At 42.1% G+C, this 18,244-nt stretch overlaps 1 protein-coding gene across 3 annotated transcripts in view; it reads left to right on the top strand.

Annotated features, from left to right (window-relative positions):
- The window catches only part of TMEM131 (transmembrane protein 131), a 134,416-nt gene that overhangs the window by 48,553 nt on the left and 67,619 nt on the right, over nucleotides 1-18,244 (top strand). For all 3 annotated transcript variants that reach the window (XM_069970850.1, XM_069970849.1, XM_069970848.1), the window contains exon 4: nucleotides 12,559-12,627. In XM_069970850.1, the coding sequence (XP_069826951.1) occupies nucleotides 12,559-12,627 (69 nt within the window). The remainder of the gene's footprint in view (nucleotides 1-12,558; nucleotides 12,628-18,244) is intronic.

The following is an 18,244-nucleotide window of genomic DNA, read 5'->3' as shown; positions in this document are numbered from 1 at the left end:
GCATAGATTTCAAAGGTAGCCAGCTGACAAGCTGACTGCCGGGCTCAGTGAAGTGCTTCACTTTGCTACTACTATAAATTTGCTTATCCCTAGTCATAAAGTAGTATGCTGCCACTTTCAGATTGTATTGTGTATGTCTAGCATATGGTTACTGTGATAGTGCCAAATAGTTTAGTGTATGGTCAAGCTGTTTTTTTGCGATTTATAAAGAGCCTTTAGCTAGCAAAGAGATTCTCTATCGGTTATATGATCCTACCATTCAGGGCACGTTCACATGTACAGGATCCGCAGCAGATTTGATATTGTGTTCCGTTATTTAGATCAAATCTGCTGCGATACGGTACATGTGAAGCTACCCTCAACCAGTTGAAAGGAAATGAATGAAATGCTGTTTTTTTAACATCCGAAATGTATTATACATATAGTTATTTTTAGCTATAGAAAAGAGAAGTGACGATTTGTCACTAAAAGTTAGATGAAGGTTACGTACAGTTTCCTTTCTACCGTTACTCATTTCTCCTCTGAACCTGGAGTCTGGTCCCATCTGCGACACTTATAACCTATTCACATGGTACCATACTGTGTGTGTGTGAGAGAGAGAGAGATATTGATTTATTATGTTTTCACTGCCCCTGCCACTTCTTCAACTCCATAGAACTTAAAACAGATCCTTCTGCTTTTTCTCCACCTCTGGCCACTGCAACTAGGCCAGAACCGGTGTCCAGGGAGCCCTTGTTCTACTGAGGAGATAGGTGGAGCCGGCACCTTGTCAGAGGTTTATGGCATAACGTGTGGGTATCTCATACATATTGGAGATAACAATACAATATCTGTAACTGACAACTATACAAGTCTATGGAGCCATTCTGTACCTCCATGTTGTCTACCACAGTTTTGAGTACTTTAAGAAAAATAAATGGTACTTTCTGTAACTAGTCTAATAGTGTTATTGTGTTGAGGCGCTGTGAAGCAAAAGCTTTGCTATTGTCATGTGCAGTAAAAACAGAACAAAAATATGAGTGACTACTATGGGGGAAAAAAAAGCTGCAAATTTATGTGTACAAACTTGCAACTTTTTGCCATTTTACGCTGGCCTCACCAACTCTTTATAAAGAAATGTCGGTGGGGATTGTTAGAAAGCGCCACCAGATTTACTACAATATACACTAGAGAGCACATATTGCAATGTACGCTAGCTCGGAAGCTGGTGTACATTTCAGAATGTGGTGTAAGGGGTAGAAGCTACAGTGGCCGATACATGGAAGGGTGTACATCTCCTAATGGTTCTGCTGAATGCTTAGGCCGCCAGACATTACTAAGGACCAGTATATAACGCTGTAAATTCCTCCCAAGGAGTATAAGCAACAGAGAAAAAGACCTTTTTTTTTGTCTTCTCCTTGTTTTTGCTAAAAATACAGAGTAAAATAAGGACCATATACTGACCAAAGTGTGTATTGGCAGGGGCTTCTGTGCCTTATGGAGGAAGGAAATAAAATGAAAAAAATCCCAAACTCTGGGAAGCTGTGAGGAGTTATTTCTGAATGTTCAGTGAAATAATTGTCATGCGCTATTTGCATCGGTTTAAAGACCCATGTTTTTTTTCCATGTAATGTTGTAGGCAAATTGATATTCTGTCATGCTTCACAATAGCGAGGCTTGATGCATTATTCAGTCCAGTAAAAGAAAACTGAAACCTGATGAACCTAGTCCAATGGGGGATGGGGAACATATATACTGAAAGATCATAGTCAGTCTTATCCAACACAGAGGCCTGGAAGCCAGGTTGTAATCTCATTCTTAACATGCGTACACATAAGATATGCTTTGTGGGTTTTCATTTCACTGCTGACATGTGTAACATTTTTCCCCATTAACTTTTAAAGTGGCTCTGTCAGCCATTTATGCTGCCCTATGTAAAGGTCTGTTCTCTTAGTAGCCAAAGTGGCACAAAAATGTTCTGCCGTTTTGATAGAAGCAATAACCCCCCCCCCCCCCCCCCCCCCCCCCCACTGTGGACAACTCTAAAGCCTACAGTGTGGCATGTACAGAGTATCCTTAGTTTCGGCATTTAAGAGCTCTCTCATCTTACACGCGTCTGGAAGCGTTGTGCACAGAGTCTGCCAGTCATCCCCTGCTGCCGCTGAGGGAGCAGAAATTCTCAGGAAGCCTTTCACTTTGGCATGCTGCATAGATTTTTGCATATTTATGGATGGGGTTTATTCAGCAATACAGAGCTTTAAGAAAAAACATCTAATTTCTCTTTACATTATATAACCACCTGAACTCATATTTCAAAACCTGACCTATAGATATTTGTTGTGTAATCTGTTAGCCTTGATTCAAGGACTATGGTATAAAACACTTTGTGTGGCATCATAAGGATAGGGCCTTCAGGTTGTAAAACTTGTAACAAAAACAAACTACGTGTAGCTTGCTTTTTATTAAAATAATTGTAGTAGAACGCAAGGGGCATATGCACTGCTTTGCAAGACTAAGGCCCTCTGTAGTATGTTTAATTTGTTGTTGCTCAAGTGAGATCCCTTCCAAGATTCACAAAAACACAGAAAAATGCAACAGCTCACCGCATTGGCAAGATACAGACCCACTATAGACATGAAAATAGTTAAAAGAAGCCCCCCCAACTGCCAAAAAAATTCCCACAAAAATAATGAGGCTCTTGGTTACCATTTGCAAACGGTGATCTTCCAAGATTCCAAGAATCTTTCGAGATTCACACTAAGATTAACAGGTTATCAGAATGTTTTGCAACTGACCTTTGGTTAGAACGGCTAACCTTACAGTGCAATCTGCCGTGAATCTGATTACCATTTAAGTCTATGGCACTCCAGTGGATTTTGATTCCACTGCAAGAATGGAGTTGGCATAGCACTGTAGAACTTAAAGGGTAATTCCAGCAAGAGTTTGTTTTTTTTTTTATTTCAAATCAACTGGTGTCAAAGTAACCAATATAATTTACTACTATTAAAAAATCTCAAGTCTTTCAGTACTTATCAGCTGCTGTATGTCCTACATATGTCTGTCATACAGCATACTTGAGATTTTTTAGCTGAAGTGAATTTCAAATGTCTGGCAGTTTCTGACACCAGTTGATTTTAAAGAAACTTCTTTTGCAGAATTTACCATTTAAGGTACTGTACTGCTGTTATATTTAAAAACAATTAAGCCATTCTTACCTGCTGTGCAGTCTCTGCCCCCCCCTCCCTCGCTCAGTGATGGCCTGCTCAGCCAATCACTGCCTGAGATGGGTGCCGCAACCAAGTGATTGGTTTAGCAGGCTGTTGCTGAGCAGAGAACCCAGAGAAGGCACAGGAGGTAGAAATGGCTGCTTTGTTTTTTATTTGCAGCAAATTTTACCATGAAACTTACACCATGAAATTTGCTTTTTGTTGTCCCACCAAGAATATTGGTTAGTTAAATCCAGCCCAAAATTGTGAAGAGATTCCCAGGGTAATGTTAGTAAAAGCTGTTGAAAACAGTTTTAGTTGCTTTCCTAATCTAGTTGCTAATGTAAACGGCCAGCATTGTATGACATGCAGGCACAGGTGTAGACTCTTCAGGCTGTTTACCTGGCTTGTGTACAACCATCATATGATCATTACCTAATGGGATATGGAAACAGAATCCTGTTCTCTGTGTTACTACTCTTGTGCAAACATACTCCTGGCTCTAGCTTGTATATGTTCCAAGAAACTTAAGAATATGTCGTTTACCAAGAGATTTTTTTTTGTTGACTTTGGGTCATAAGACATTTACAGTTACTACCAATCCAATGTAATGTTTGTAGAATGGACACAGTCACACAAGCTAACAAGGAGTGTTAACATTGGCAAATGCACGTTCTGGTTAGTAACTGTTTTTCAATTAAACTGACTGATAATGAATTTTTTATAATTCCTAGCAATTTTTAGTCCTATGAAACAGACTGGTTGCGAGAAATACTATTTTGACTGTTTTGTTTTTATAGAGAATTTATGTGGCGGAAACTGAACTTATGATTGTAGTAATTTGGATTAGTTGTTGATATGACATTACAAGGGAGAATTGCCTCAAAGAGAGATTTATTTGGCAGATTTTTTAAGCCAAAGCAGAAATGAATTTGAAAAGTGGAGAAATCTCAGTCTTTCCTGCATGGCCTGTTCTCTGTTTATAGTCTGTTCTTGGCTTTGGCTTCAAAAATCTGTTAGATAAATCTTTGTGTAAATGCACCTGTAAAGGGAACTAATGAGCTTAATTGTGCTGATTAAGCTCCCAGCAAGGCTGCATAGATGTTGTACAGTTCTCCTACTATATCTGCGTCTCCCTCCTTGGTAGCTTTATATCATGGTAAAAAAATGTTTTATCCAGCACGCAGTGCAGGGGGAGAGCAGCGACTAGTCATCTGGGCAGTGACTATCCATTGCTCTCAGTGCACGCTGCAGGGGTGATTAACAGGCAAAGAGGCCCATCAGAGGTGAGATCAGGTATTTGATTTAAAAAAAAAAAAAAAATCTTAAGCCCCTATTACACAGGGCGATGGAGAGGAGCAAATGAGCACTGTCAGTGCTCGCTTCAATTGTTTTGTGGAACAGGGCCTTTAGCTTTTTCCTATGTCTAGGAAATAGGTATTCCCATCTGATAACATGCTGAGAGGTGGTGGGTCGGGGGAATCTGCCCATTGTGCAGTGAATGAGGGGGGTGAGGGGGGTTCCATGGAGATTAAGTGCAGTGTGTACCATTCATTCTGGTGACAATTTTTCCCCCAGAGACTGTGGGGTCCCAACAGCAGGACCCCCCACCAGTTAGCATGTTATAGAATATTCACATGGGAATACCCCCCCCCCCCCCCCCTTTAAAAAAGAGAAAAAACACAAAACTTGCCATTAAATATGTCTGAGGAATAGACACGAAGGGGGGACATGATTTTGAAATGTTTGGATATGTTAAAAGGATAATTAGGGTTTTGGAGGGAAGTGTTTTTCATAAGAAACTAATGCTATTGGCCCAGATTTACTGAAACTTACATGGTATAAGGTTTATATGTAAGTTATTTCTTGCGGTGTTCAATTAAAAAAACAAAAACCTTTTCTGATACACAAATACATCTTTAAATGTAGACACTTAAAATTGGGTTTTCCTCTATCAAGATTGTAGTTTAATTAAACGATCACCCCGTTTTAATGTAACTTGAACCTTAAAATTCAAGAGACAAAGACCCAGATTTATCAAACTGTGCACAGTCCCTTGTTTTGCTATAGGCAGTTTACACAGTTTGAGAAATCTGTGTCAAAGTTTACATACATTGAGGGAACTTTAAAAATGTTACTAAGCCCATTGGTGAGCCCCCCCAATCCGTGACCCGAGGCTGCAGAGGAAGTCCTGTGCTGCTGACTGGTTTAGGTTTTCTTTTTACTGCTAACCCAGTTGCTAGTTCCAGGAACTCCAGGAGTGTAAAGTGCGGGCAGATAAAGTGTTCTATTGACCTGCCTGTGATAGTCAATCCACAATGCTGTATATTCATCAATGCCTTTAGAAGCCCTTCCCTCAGTATTCCCTCTATGCAGGCTGAAGGATCCAGGCTGTTAGCTTGATTTCATTTTCTCAGCCACTTGTGGACTGAAATGTATTGCACCCTCAGCTTATCTTCCTTCACTTGTTAACCTGCTTGTGTGGCATTTATAAAAGCATCAAAAGATAACTTATTGCTGAGACCACAGAATCGCTCAGGTCACACCCTGGGCTTTCAGTAAAACAAAGTAACGTCTTCAAATATAAAGGTGCAAGTATAGCAACTCAATTATCGTTTAAGTGTGATGTAAAGACATAAAACAGGCAGGATGATTTACAGCCTATACAACAGGACTCGGGAAACGTTAGACAGCGAAGGTGGCTGATGGAATACCATTGTATCACAAGGATCATTACAGGAGCAATTATGTAATGTGATACTCTGTTTATTTATATTCATCTAATAGAAGAACACCTGTGGCCGTCCATAATGGGATCCTTCATTCTAGGAGGGGGCTATTACATGGGGGACACATGCTGAGGATCTGCAGCATATCACAGAACTATACATGCAGCATGCAAGTTTGTCATACTCATTCTTTATTTTCTAAATCTACAATATATCTACATTTGTATTGGTTTTGCTCTGGACCTGCATCATTTTCACAGCAATATTTTTAATAAATTGACTTTTTCCTTTTGAAATTATCCCACATGACCAAAATCTGCCTTGTAAAGCCTCAACAAAATCATCAGCTTTTCAGATCTGTTATAACACTAAGGGCCCTATTACACCGACAGATTATCTGACAGAGTCAAAGCCAGGAATGGACTATAAACAGGGAACAGGTCATAAAGGGAAAGACTGAGATTTCTCCTCTTTTTAAATACATTCCTGGCTTTGGCTTAAAAAAAAATCTGTCAGATAATCTGTTGGTGTAATAGGGCCTTTACAAATGTATGTGTGCGAGTCAAATAAAATAATATATTTAAACTCTTCCATTATTCAGTATCTCAGAACAAATAGTTATTCTTTGTTCACAATTTATTATTTGAATGTACACCCCACCTATCTTCATATCTGCCCTCGGCTTCTTTGTTACGAATTCGTGGCATGTGACCCACAGCCGCCAGAAAGCGTGGAGTACAGCACTCAGCTCTTTCCAGCGGCTCAATAGGAATGAATAGACCCCGTCCACTAGACACCAGGAAAGGCTCTTCTATAGCCATTTTAAATGCTGCTGTCAGTTTTGATAGTAGCATTTAGATGGTCAATTAGCCATTATTACATCATTATCGTGTTTTTGCAGCAACAGCCGTTATTTGCACTTATTTTCACATTGCGTGAACATAGCCTAAAGAGAACCTTTTACATCCTGGGAAACCTCATGAGGAGGGCTTAAGTGTCACGGTCGTTAAAATTTTTATTGCAGAAATCAATAGTCCAGGCGATTTTTTAAGAAACTTTGTAATTGGGTTTATTAGCCGAAAAATGAATTTTTATCACGAAAAAGCAGTTTGAAGCTCTCCCCCCTGTCTTCATGGTTTTCTTATGAAGAGAGTAAGTAAAAGCAGCAAAACAGGACAACAAAGAGTTAATTTACATTCACATTGCATGCTCTCTCCTCTGACAGTCACCACGGACCTCTCTGACCTCTAATTAGGGCTCTGAATAGCTCCCCCGCTGAGCAATCCTTTGTTCTAGGCCAGGGGTGTCAAACTCAAAAAGACAGTGGGCCGAAATTAAAAACTTGGACAATCTCGCGGGCCAATCTTGATATTCATTGAAACGCACAAGCAGCATATGTGGAACTTTCAGAGTGGCGTGCAGCGTTCCTGGCACTGTCAAGAGTGCATCACCAAGCACTTAGCGATAGGCTCCCATACAGTAATAATTCCACTGTTTGGTGTCATGTGCTGTAAAGTGAGTAGGTTTGTGGGTTGTCCCCGTATTTAGGATCCCTCATTTTGATAAAATATCATCTTCTATTACCCCCCAATATAGTAATAATGCCCCCTGCCCTGCCCCCATAGTAATACCCACCATTCTACTCCCTCCCCCTCCTGCCCCAACACACACACACACACACAAATCATACTCACCTAATCCGGTCTTCTCCAGCCTCTGAGCCACAAGGAGATCAAGGGCAAAGTAAGGTCTGAGGGGGTGAAAAAAAAGGAAAGAGGGGGATAGAGGAGGTGAAGGGGGGGGGGGGGGTGAAAGGGAGAGACGAGGTGATGGGGGAGAGGAGGTGAAAGAGGGAGAGGAGGAGAAGGGGGAGAGGAAAAAAGAGGAGGTGAAGGGTAATGGGGATGAGAGGAGATGGTGGGAGCAGAAAGGAGATGATGGGGGTGAGAGGAGGCGATTGCACCCGCTGGTGGGTGATTCTGGGGGAGGGAGAGAAGTAATGGCCGCTCCTATCACCCGGCGACCACGGGAGGCGCCGGCACTGACATCCCCCGGAACCCGCTCAGCTTGCCGTAGTACCCGACTCCCTTTCCCTCCCGGAGCGCACGCTGCAGATAGCGGCAGCCCGCCCTCCCCCTGGCTCAGCATCGGGCAATGGGTCCCGGGAAGAAAAGTGGCATAGCACCCGCACTTTCCATCGCCCGAGCTGAGCCAGGGAGAGGGCGGGCTGCCGCTATCTGCAGAGTGCGCTCTGGGAGGGAAGGGGAGTCGGGTACTACGGCAAGCTGAGCGGGTTCCGGGGGATGTCAGTGCCAGCGCCTCCCGTGGTCGCCGGGTGATATTAGCGGCCATGATTTCTCTCCCTCCCCCCAGCAGCATCACCCACACAGTATGGGAGGGAGTTCAGTAGGGAGATCAGAGCCGCCACAGGGATAGGTGCCGGACGGGCCAAAAATAATGGCACCGCAGGCCAGAGTTTGACATGTCTGTTCTCGGCTCTCAGCTGCCGGCTAATCTCCCTCCTTCCCCCTCCCCTCTTCATAGACCAGACAGATCCGACTGATGAAAAAACTGTCGAGATTTCCGGATTCTGAGCAGTGGATGACAGAAAGGAGAGGAGGGGGGACCTGGGAAAAGGCTTTTTACATGCAGATAATGGCAGATTTGTCTAATAAACCAAATTACAAAGTTTCTTAAAATCGCCTGGACTATTGATTTCTGCAAAAAAAAAAAAATAAATAAATTTAACGACAGTGACTCTTTAAATATACATAATGACATAGGCAGAACGAGCCTTAGTGGGTAGCGTTCTCTGTGGGGGAAGAACAATGAAAGGTGGGGATTCCTAGTAGGTGCTGGTGCCACCAATGCGCATCAAGTTAGCATAAAAGAACTTGCTATGACTTTAGATAAGGAATCAGCCTGTACCTCCAGGAGCTCTTCCCTAGGCTGTAGGCAAAGGTCACAGCTGGTATTCTTAACAGATCACAGATAAAGAACATCCTGGAGTACAACAAATGCCCCCAGTAGAAAGAATAAATATGCTTGAAACTGATTTTTTTTTTTCTGAATAAACACATTTTTTCTACTTTCAGGCAGCCTTAGATACTAGGTGTTTGAAGCAGCAACTGTATTACTTCACACAGTAACAATGCTACCTCTGTGCCCCCATATAAACAGTCCAAATGTGGTTCAGTGCCCAATATGTGCCTCCAAATAGTAGTCAGTCCACTCTGTGCCCCCATTTAGACACAAGTATCCATTTGTGACAACCCCCTTCCCCCCAGTTGGCCCTGTCTAGTAAGAAATATCCCCCTTGTAACAATCCCTTAGGTAGGTAGTCCTCCTAGTAGCTCCACCTTTTAAATTGTATTCCATATGTAGGTAAGCCCCTCTGTAGTCAATTTCCCAGTAGGTAAGCACATACCCCTGTCTTCAGGTTGTGCGTGGTATTGCATTTCGCACCCAAGAGTGGTGCTGTTTTTTGAAGAAAGCGGAGATATTTTTCTAAACCTGGAGAAGTCTGGCCAAAATGAAAAAATCCACTGCAGGCAGTGGGAGTGCAGGAACATAATAAAGAATCTATACATGCCCATCCCTGTGCCCCCTACAGCACCACATCATAAGCTTACTGACCGCCACAGGGCTCCAGGTTCTCTTAACTTCCGGTGTCATGACCTGGGAGCTTCAGGAGACTGTCGGGGTCTGTGAGCGGTGATACGGTGCTGTGGGGGCCCAGGGACAAGGTAGGGCTACATTCACACGTATATGATTGCAATCTGCAAAAAAAAAAAATGTTCCTATCGCATCCGTAATCAATATTTTTTTGTGGATCAGCAAAAAAATGGAAGGTGAGAGTTAGGTGGAAATGGTTTAAAATGGCTTATCAGTATTTTTTTTATGGATTTCTGGACATTATGGTCTGTACTAGAACTTATGCAATTACGGACAAAACTACGGAATGTGTGAATGTAGCCGAAGTATAGAGGGCCCTTGTTGTGTAGTGGTGGGCAGGTGTAACTGCAGCTCAGGTACTGTTCAAATAAATAGGAGCTGAGCTGCAATTACAGGTGTCCACTAGAGACAGACTCCGCTTACTGTGTAACACAGTTGTTGGCACCCCACTGATCAGTCCATTTTACCTGGAAAACCCATTTAATGCACCAATATTTATTTTGCTTCTGCGACTTGTATAAGAAGCCTCTGAGTCCACACTACACAGTGTTAATATGTATATGTCTTTTACTATGACTGTTGTAGCAGCAGATTTGTGCTGAGGCAGAATGAAACTGCTAAGTACATTGTCGGGAAATACTTAGTGAAACTATTATGGGTTTATATATGTAGTATATGCGAGTGTGTGATCTGTTTTGTCTGGAGTGATCATTATGATTCGCTCATTTGTTAGTATGGTGATTACATTGTCACTGGGTTTAGCAATATTTGACCTTTTACTGTATCTTATGTCAATAAACTAATCTAACAGGGGGAAGGTGTTGGGTACTGATGGATGTATTGCTTTGTCTGCCAGGTTGCCAGGTGCTAACAATAGCCTCCAGGTCAGTCATGGCAGTGTGGCATCTAGGCAGACAACGGCAATGTAAAGCCATCTAGCAAGGCTAAAACAAAGTTTGAGAAAAGTGCTTTTAAAAATGATGTATATTTGGTATCGGAGCACTTTTAATATGGAACCAAACTACATGGTAATGACTTGTCAGTTTCCCTTTATCCAGTCAGTCCCTATAGGGCACAGGATGCTTAGGATGAGGGTAATTTTCTTGCCTTCATCCTTGGCTCAGTTTTGGAAATGCTAGCAGTTTATCTATTATGCTAATAAGGTGCTTTGGAGCACTGGGGGCAGGCGTACGGCCACAGCCGGCCCTTCCCTTTTAACTAATATTAGCAGAGTGGACAGAGCACGACCTTAATATTCATTATGAATGGGTCAGCCTGGGCAGATCGTACACTGAGAGTGGAAGTCCTGCCCCCAGTCCCTGAAACGTCTCATTAGCATATAAAATAGCTAATATACTGAAAACGTGACTCATCATAAAAGTAAGAAACTTACCTTCATCCTCAGGGCCTGGGTACTCTAGGGGCACTCTAGGGACATATTAGCAGGTCAGATACTTATAACCTGCTGATAGTTGCCCTTTTAATTTCTGATTATTAGCTTAGGTGTTACTCTTTTATCTTTGCCTTTACCTCTTGTTTTTCACATTTGGATAATCCTTTTTTTTTTTGTTTTTTGTGAGTGTGTGCATTATCTGTTATATTTGGTGTTGCACAGGACAGATCATTTGCACTTTATATTCATATATATGGGATTTGTTAGCTACAGACAGGAGTACGAATGTGCATCTGTAACCATCCGCAACCTGTCCGCATCTGCATGGACCCCTTCATTCTGAATCGTTTTTTTTTTTTTTTTTTTTTTTTTTTTTTTTAGAGGCACAGATCAGAGCCCCAAAACACCAGCTACAGGGGTGTGTTTGGGGCAATAGAAGGGAATGGGCCAACATTTTCTCCCCATTTTGAAGGTTCAAAAATGCGGACAGAATGTACAGATGGGGCTTAAGTTTTTACACACGACGTCATGCATTTTCATGTATGTTACAAAACTACTAATAAAGATTGTAAGATTTGGCAGTGGTGTTCTGGTTAAAGTTCTTATAATACACTCTTTCTATGGTGAGCCACTACATGTGCAGTTGTCGCTTATTTTTTGTCTTCCTAATCTTCCAGACTAAGGGCCCTTGCACTCTACGGAAATCACGCGGATAACTTGCCGGATTCCATCTCCTAACCCCCCCCCAATGATCCCGCTTGAAGTTTCGCGGATCCCATAGACTCCATTGTATGCTCAGGTGGATTTAGCCATCCGCCCAAAGAATTGACATGTCAATTCTTTAGGCGGATGGCTGAATCCACCCAAGCATAGAATGGAGTCTATGGGATGGGCGGAGAGTCAAGCAGGATCGTGCACGGAATCCGTGGCAATTTATCCACTTGATTTCCTTAGTGTGCAAGGGCCCCTAGGGTGCCTTTTACACAGAGATTTATCTGACAGATTTTTGAAGCCAAAGCCAGGAACGGACTATAAACAGAACAGATCACAAGGAAAGACTGTCTGTTCCTGGCTTTGGCTTCAGAAATCTGTCAGATAAATCTTTGTGTACAGGAACCCTTAGTCATTGGAGCCTTTCTTACATTACAGCTATAATTTGTATTTTTTTCTCTCCTGCATATAGTATATTACTGCGCGCCCATCCCCTCTCCCTCTAGTTATTTTTTAGCTGTGCTCTTATGACAAGACTCCCTTTGTCATAAAAATATTAGTATATTTACTGTCTGAACAGTGTGTGTGTCAGAGGAACGTCGCATGGACACAATGAATAGACACAGAAGGGACTTGAAGCCAGGACGGCATGGTTTCTATAAACAGGGTTACCAAGTGGTTTGGTTCCGTAGCTGCAGCTTTCTGCTCTAACCAAACTAGTTTGTCAAGTTCCCCCTTCTTGAGATCTACCTAGTGTAGTCCTTTGGGCATTTCATTGTGAGAGGAACTCACAAGTACACCACTGCTCTGACAACATGGGCTTTCTGTTGTGCCCTTTTTTATGGGTTTTTCTCTTTTTCCACAGTGTGTCCTTACACAGAGGGAACTGTAGGCCAATACGGTTTGAGCCACCAATGTTGGACTTTCACGAACAGTAAGTACATGTGCCACGTCCTTTATTCTGCTTCTGCTTGCTTTTCTGTACTGTACATTACAGGTCTTGGTATTACAACAATAAAACTCATTGTGGATCTGGATATTTTATCTTGCACTATATTACATTGTGTTTTGGTTTTATAGTGACTTTATGAAACTGTTTTATTCCTGCTTATTACATAGTAAAATAATGTTTATAATAGTCGGATTCTGATAAATGGAGAAATTATGACAAGGCATAATTGTAAGGTTCTTTTTTTCTTTTCATTTGCATTGAAAAAGCTGATAAAGCTAAGAGATTATGACAAAGCAAATCCTGAAACACAGATGAAATACAGACACATGGCAGCTTTGAAAATAGCACCCCCTCCATCCCAGCTGATAAGTTCTGTCACACTAGTCTTTTGTCTATACTGTAACACCATAAACAACTGTGTGATAACTCAGCATGTCTGCAATGCCACATGCTTTACCAGGTCCTATCTAGTCTAAGAATACATAAATGTGGTTGTGTGAGCTCATCTTGTTTTACTATTACAGACTTGGCATTAAGATGGTTTTACTGTAATGCCTAACTGGGGGAATATTTTAATTTGTTGGTACAGTTAGTTTTGTAATCTGTAAAAAAAATAAATAAAAAATTATTTCTTAGATAAAGTTATAGAACTTTGTAATAAATGTTATTAAAACTGTGTGTGTATGTGTATAATATATGTAATTTTTTTTTTTTTTTTAATATGGCAGCAGTTGGGGAATGCAGGGCTGCTCAATCCCTGATCCTAGCACAGTTACATTAGTGAGCCTTGATGTCTTTTCCACTGCATGTTAGTATTAAATAAATAGTACACTTGGAGAAGCTTTCTCTCAATAGCTCTGCAACCATGGCATCCTGTTGCTGAACAATTGGGGATAAGTCAGTGACTGCTCGCTCTGTTATGGGATGTCACGGCTTCAGCGCTACTCACACAGATGGCTTCCCCAAGTGTAATGTCTGTTCTAATGCAAAAATGCTTTAGAATAGACCTCAAGTTCAGTTTTGCTGATGCTGGATTTGACTGTCCCAGGACAACAGGGGGGGCTGTGTTGTCCCTTACTGCTGCCACTCAAAGTAAAAATGTAAAAAAAATTTATATTTTCTCACCAGAATAACCAGGGTACTTTAAAAAGTGAGATTAGAGTTAGTCATCCAGGTATTGGCCTATGGCTAAACAGCAGGTGTTTTCTGTGTGTTGACACATTACCAGGCAGCTAGTAAGCTGTGTGTGTGTTGGGGGTTGGATCCCAAAAAAATGGAAAAATGTATTTTGCGAAATGTTTTGTTTTGTGTTTTTTTCCCCTTCAAATACAGTGTTCAGTATGACATGATAAAAACAAGTAGTAATCTCAAATTGACAATACAGATATGAGTACTGTGGTTGTGTGGAAGCAGCCCTACAGACCTTGACATAGCTGATTTCTGTGGGGGTGTATTTCAGATCCCTACTAATTTAGCCCCATTTGGTTGTTGTTATCTTAAGCGCTTCTTTGACTTCATGTGTCTCCTTCTGTACATAGAAACATTCCACATAGTGTTCATCTAAATAGCCCAGGAAAATGTAGCAAAACTTGTTCATGCTTTGGCTATATAACCTGTGCTAGTATGACACTGCTGTACAGCTCTGGCCAAGTAATGTGTGACTATGTAGAGGACCCTTCTCTGGGCACAAGGGGGAACTTAGTGTCGTTATGGTAGCTGCTTGAAATGTCAAGTCAGATAATAGAAATGGTGCACGTGCGTTACTTTAAAGCTTCTGGCTGCCATTTTTTGCATGATTTCATCATATCTTACAGTTTTCAGCTTGGGGGTGTTTTTAGTTCGTTGCAAATCTGACATTTTTGAAACACTTTAAAAATTGATCCTATCTGTGCAGTATTTCTATGAATTTAGCAGGAAAATACAGAATGTGTGCATCACTAAGGCCGCTTTCATACATCCGTAAGTTGTGTCCGAATTTTTAGACCCATGGCCATTCAGTTTTGTGGCCCACACACATCTGTACATGTTACAGATGTGTGTTGTGGTCTATGCAAAAATAGATATTTATCTGTCTATGCAGATGTGTACAGGTTGCAAACAGTTGTGGGTGCACATCCGTAGTGCTCTATCCGTAGCTTTGGTTCTGCACCTAAAATCATATTCTCATCCTTGTCCCACCAGTTGCTCCAGACCCATGGCTACGGGTAAGATTGTGCATCTGCAGCTGTCCGCGGTCTGCCTGAAATGGCATATGGGGCCATAGAAATTAATGTTTCTGCAAATGCAGACAAATTTTAGCAACGTGTGAAAGGGCTCTTGCTTTATAGCCTAAAACATGATGTGTATTTGGCTTTGTCGGTTGTGTCAGGGTGAAGTATTTCAAATAATGGCTTTCATATGCTTTACCTGCCAAGTATTGGATCACCAGATCACCAGCTAATGATTTATAGAATGATGCACAAGTATACCATTGTGCAAAGTATCTGGAGAATACACAAGACTTTCTAGAATAAATAGTCCCAACTGCATTTCACATTTTTTTTTTCATAATTGTAAACTTTTTATAGCTTCTATAGGGTAACGCTCTTTACCATTTCATAAAATTCAGAATTGCCACCCACTTTTTCTTTTCTCAAACTGCCATTTTTTATGTAGATTTGAAAATAAAAAAATATATATAATTGTTCACAATTATTATATTTTTGTTTCATAATTGTAATGCATCTATTGGCTGAATGGAAGTAAACATGGTATTAGTCATGTATACCCCTCCCCGCCGCCCCAACAGGGTTGCATAATTGACTGAATACTCTTGTAGTTACTTTTTTTTTTTTTTTTTTTTAACTCTACTGTCCCTATTCACTAGGTGACAATATGTTAGTAATATAAATCAGAAAATACCTTATAAAAGCACATAAAAAATAATAAACATCACAACACTCAGCTTTGCTTAGGTAAACTTATGTTTATAAAGTTTACTGTTTAGAGGGATACTGTCATCAGGTTAGCTTAATCTAACCTGCTGATGGCTCGCTAGTGTGCACAGGACGCTGAGGATGAAGGTATGTCTCTTACCTTCATCATAGGCACCGTTCCCGTGCTGTTTATTCTAAAATCCTATGCCCGGTAAGCTGTTAGAAGCACTGAGGTGGGTCTCTGCACCCAGGCCCTGACCGATAAATACATCAGACATGTCACTATAGTAACATAGTTAATAATGTTGAAAAATAGACTAGAGTCCATCAAGTTCAACCTACAGAAACCCTATTGTATTGATCAAGAAGACAAAAACCCTTAAAGGGGTTATCCAGCGTGGGGGCACTTTTTGGGGGGGACCGGGGAGGAGGTGGCTGAAATAAAAGACGTGCACTCACCTCCCTGGTTCCAGCGGCCGGTCACTCATCGCGGCGCTCCATTTCCCGGCCGCTTCCTGGTGTCTGACGCCGCCCGAGGCGCTACGTCTCAGGGCCGCTCAGCCACTCAGTAAAGTAGGCTGGATCCGAGCGGACTTCAAACTGATCCCGCCTCCTTCACTGAGTGGCTGAGCGGCCCTGAGACGTAGCGTCTCGGGCGGCGTCATTCACCAGGAAGCGGCCGGGTACCGGAGAGCCGCGATGAGTGATCCGCCGCTGGAACCGGGGAGGTGAGTGGACGTCTTTTATTTCAGCCACCTCCTTCCCGGTCCCCCGCAAAAAGTGCCCCCACGCTGGATAACCCCTTTAAGAGGCAGATGACAATTACAAAGTCCAGATACGCAACGTCCACAGCCTCCTGCTTGACACTCCATTCCATGCTCAGGCAGATTCCGCTGTCCGCTCAAAGAGTGGACATGACTATTGTTTGGGCGGACTGAGGAATCTGCCTGAGCATAGAATGGAGTCTATGGGACGGATTGAGAGTCAAGTGGGAGCAAGTGGCAGAATCCGCGGGATGTTGGGAGGGATGCCTTTTGGGCCCAGGGATTTATGGATTTTTAATGCTTTTAAGGCGCCGCCTTGCTACTTGTGTTAGGCAGGTAAGATTTATGGGACAATTTACATGAATACCTAGTTGTGTGATCTGTTATAGGATTTTCCTCTGTGAATACAGTAGAGAAGAATGTATTTAGTAGATTGGCCCTCTCCTCATACCCCCCCCCCCCCCCCCCCCCCCCACACACACACACACACAGACACACAGACACAGACACACACAGACTCTTACAACCAGTTTTAAGTCTCATTACTTATATAGGGGAAGAGCATTTATGAATTCTTTTTTACTTTCTGTGGCAATCTTTTTTTTTTTTTTTTTTTTTTACAATTTTTGCTTTTTGTTTATTTTTTTTACACAATTATTATGCTTATAATTGTTTAAAGAAGCAGTTCACTTTTTATTTTTTTCTCCCCCCCCGGGTAGCCGCTGTCAAGTATACTTACAGAAGATGATCGGTGTCCCGTTCCCGTCGGTCAGTTCCGTCCCGCGGTGCCGTTCACACGGCACCGCGGCGATGTGACTCCTCTTCTCTCCCTTGTCATTTGAACGCCGGCAGTCACGCGCTTCCATAGAGAATGCATGGAAGCGAGTGACTTCCGGCGTATAATCACTGGGCAGAGAAGAGGACTCGCAGCAGCCGGCGGAAGTGAGCGCGCGCCCGATGTGAACGGCACCGCGGGACGGAACTGACCGACGGGAACGGGACACCGATCATCTTCTGTAAGTATACATGACAGCGGCTACCCGGGGGGGGCGAAAAAAATAAAAAGTGAACTGCTTCTTTAAGGCTTCCCCAGTACCACCTTGTTTTAGTAGCCTGAATGCTTGTTTTTTGTATTATCATTTATCGCATCCCTTACAGCTGTAGTTAACCACATTTCTATTTCTACTATGTTTATTCCCATAGGGCATGTGTTGTTCTAAAGATCTACACATGATGTTCTTAAAAAATTTCTCTTGTGTACTTTTTCTTCTAAGGGCATTGTCCCAGTCTGTGTCCCCAAGGTCCTCTTAGTTTTTGGAGTTTGTTTTTGTAGCCCCCCTACTAAGCATTTTATTAAAGGATAAATAAAACTTATAATGTTGTGGTCACTAGTCCCTTTGACCAGCTCCCCCCCTTCTTCTTCCGACCTCTAACTTTTGATATTCTGTCTGCACTATTGGGGTTAAACTTGAAGGCAGAAGTGCACCCCCCCCCCTTGTTGGTTGTCTGCACAGCTGAAATGTGCTCATCTACCGTTATTATTTTTACATAAACAGGCCTGTTTTCTGTTCATACAAGTATGTCACAGCCTGCCATATCCCCCCTTTTTTTTAGCTTGGACAGCTTTCTTTTTTTTTTTTTATTGCACGCATTAACACTAGAGATGAGCGACCCCGAGCACTCAGCATTTGTATTACTGGTGACTGGAGAAGTTGGACGCAGCCCTGAGGAGTCCTGGGAAACATGGATACAGCCTATGGCTGTTTTCATGTTTTCCAGGCAGCCTTGTTTACTTATTCAGTGATTTTTATGGTGCGTTCACACCTACAGGATCTGCAGCTGATTTTCTGCAGCAGATATCATTTAAATAACTGAACACAGCATCAAATCTGCTGCAGATCTGCTGCAGATCCTGTAGGT

Source organism: Dendropsophus ebraccatus, chromosome 5 (genome assembly GCF_027789765.1).
Source record: "Dendropsophus ebraccatus isolate aDenEbr1 chromosome 5, aDenEbr1.pat, whole genome shotgun sequence".
NCBI classification, from domain to species: Eukaryota; Metazoa; Chordata; class Amphibia; order Anura; family Hylidae; genus Dendropsophus; species Dendropsophus ebraccatus.
This window is presented reverse-complemented; position numbering and strand designations above follow the sequence as displayed.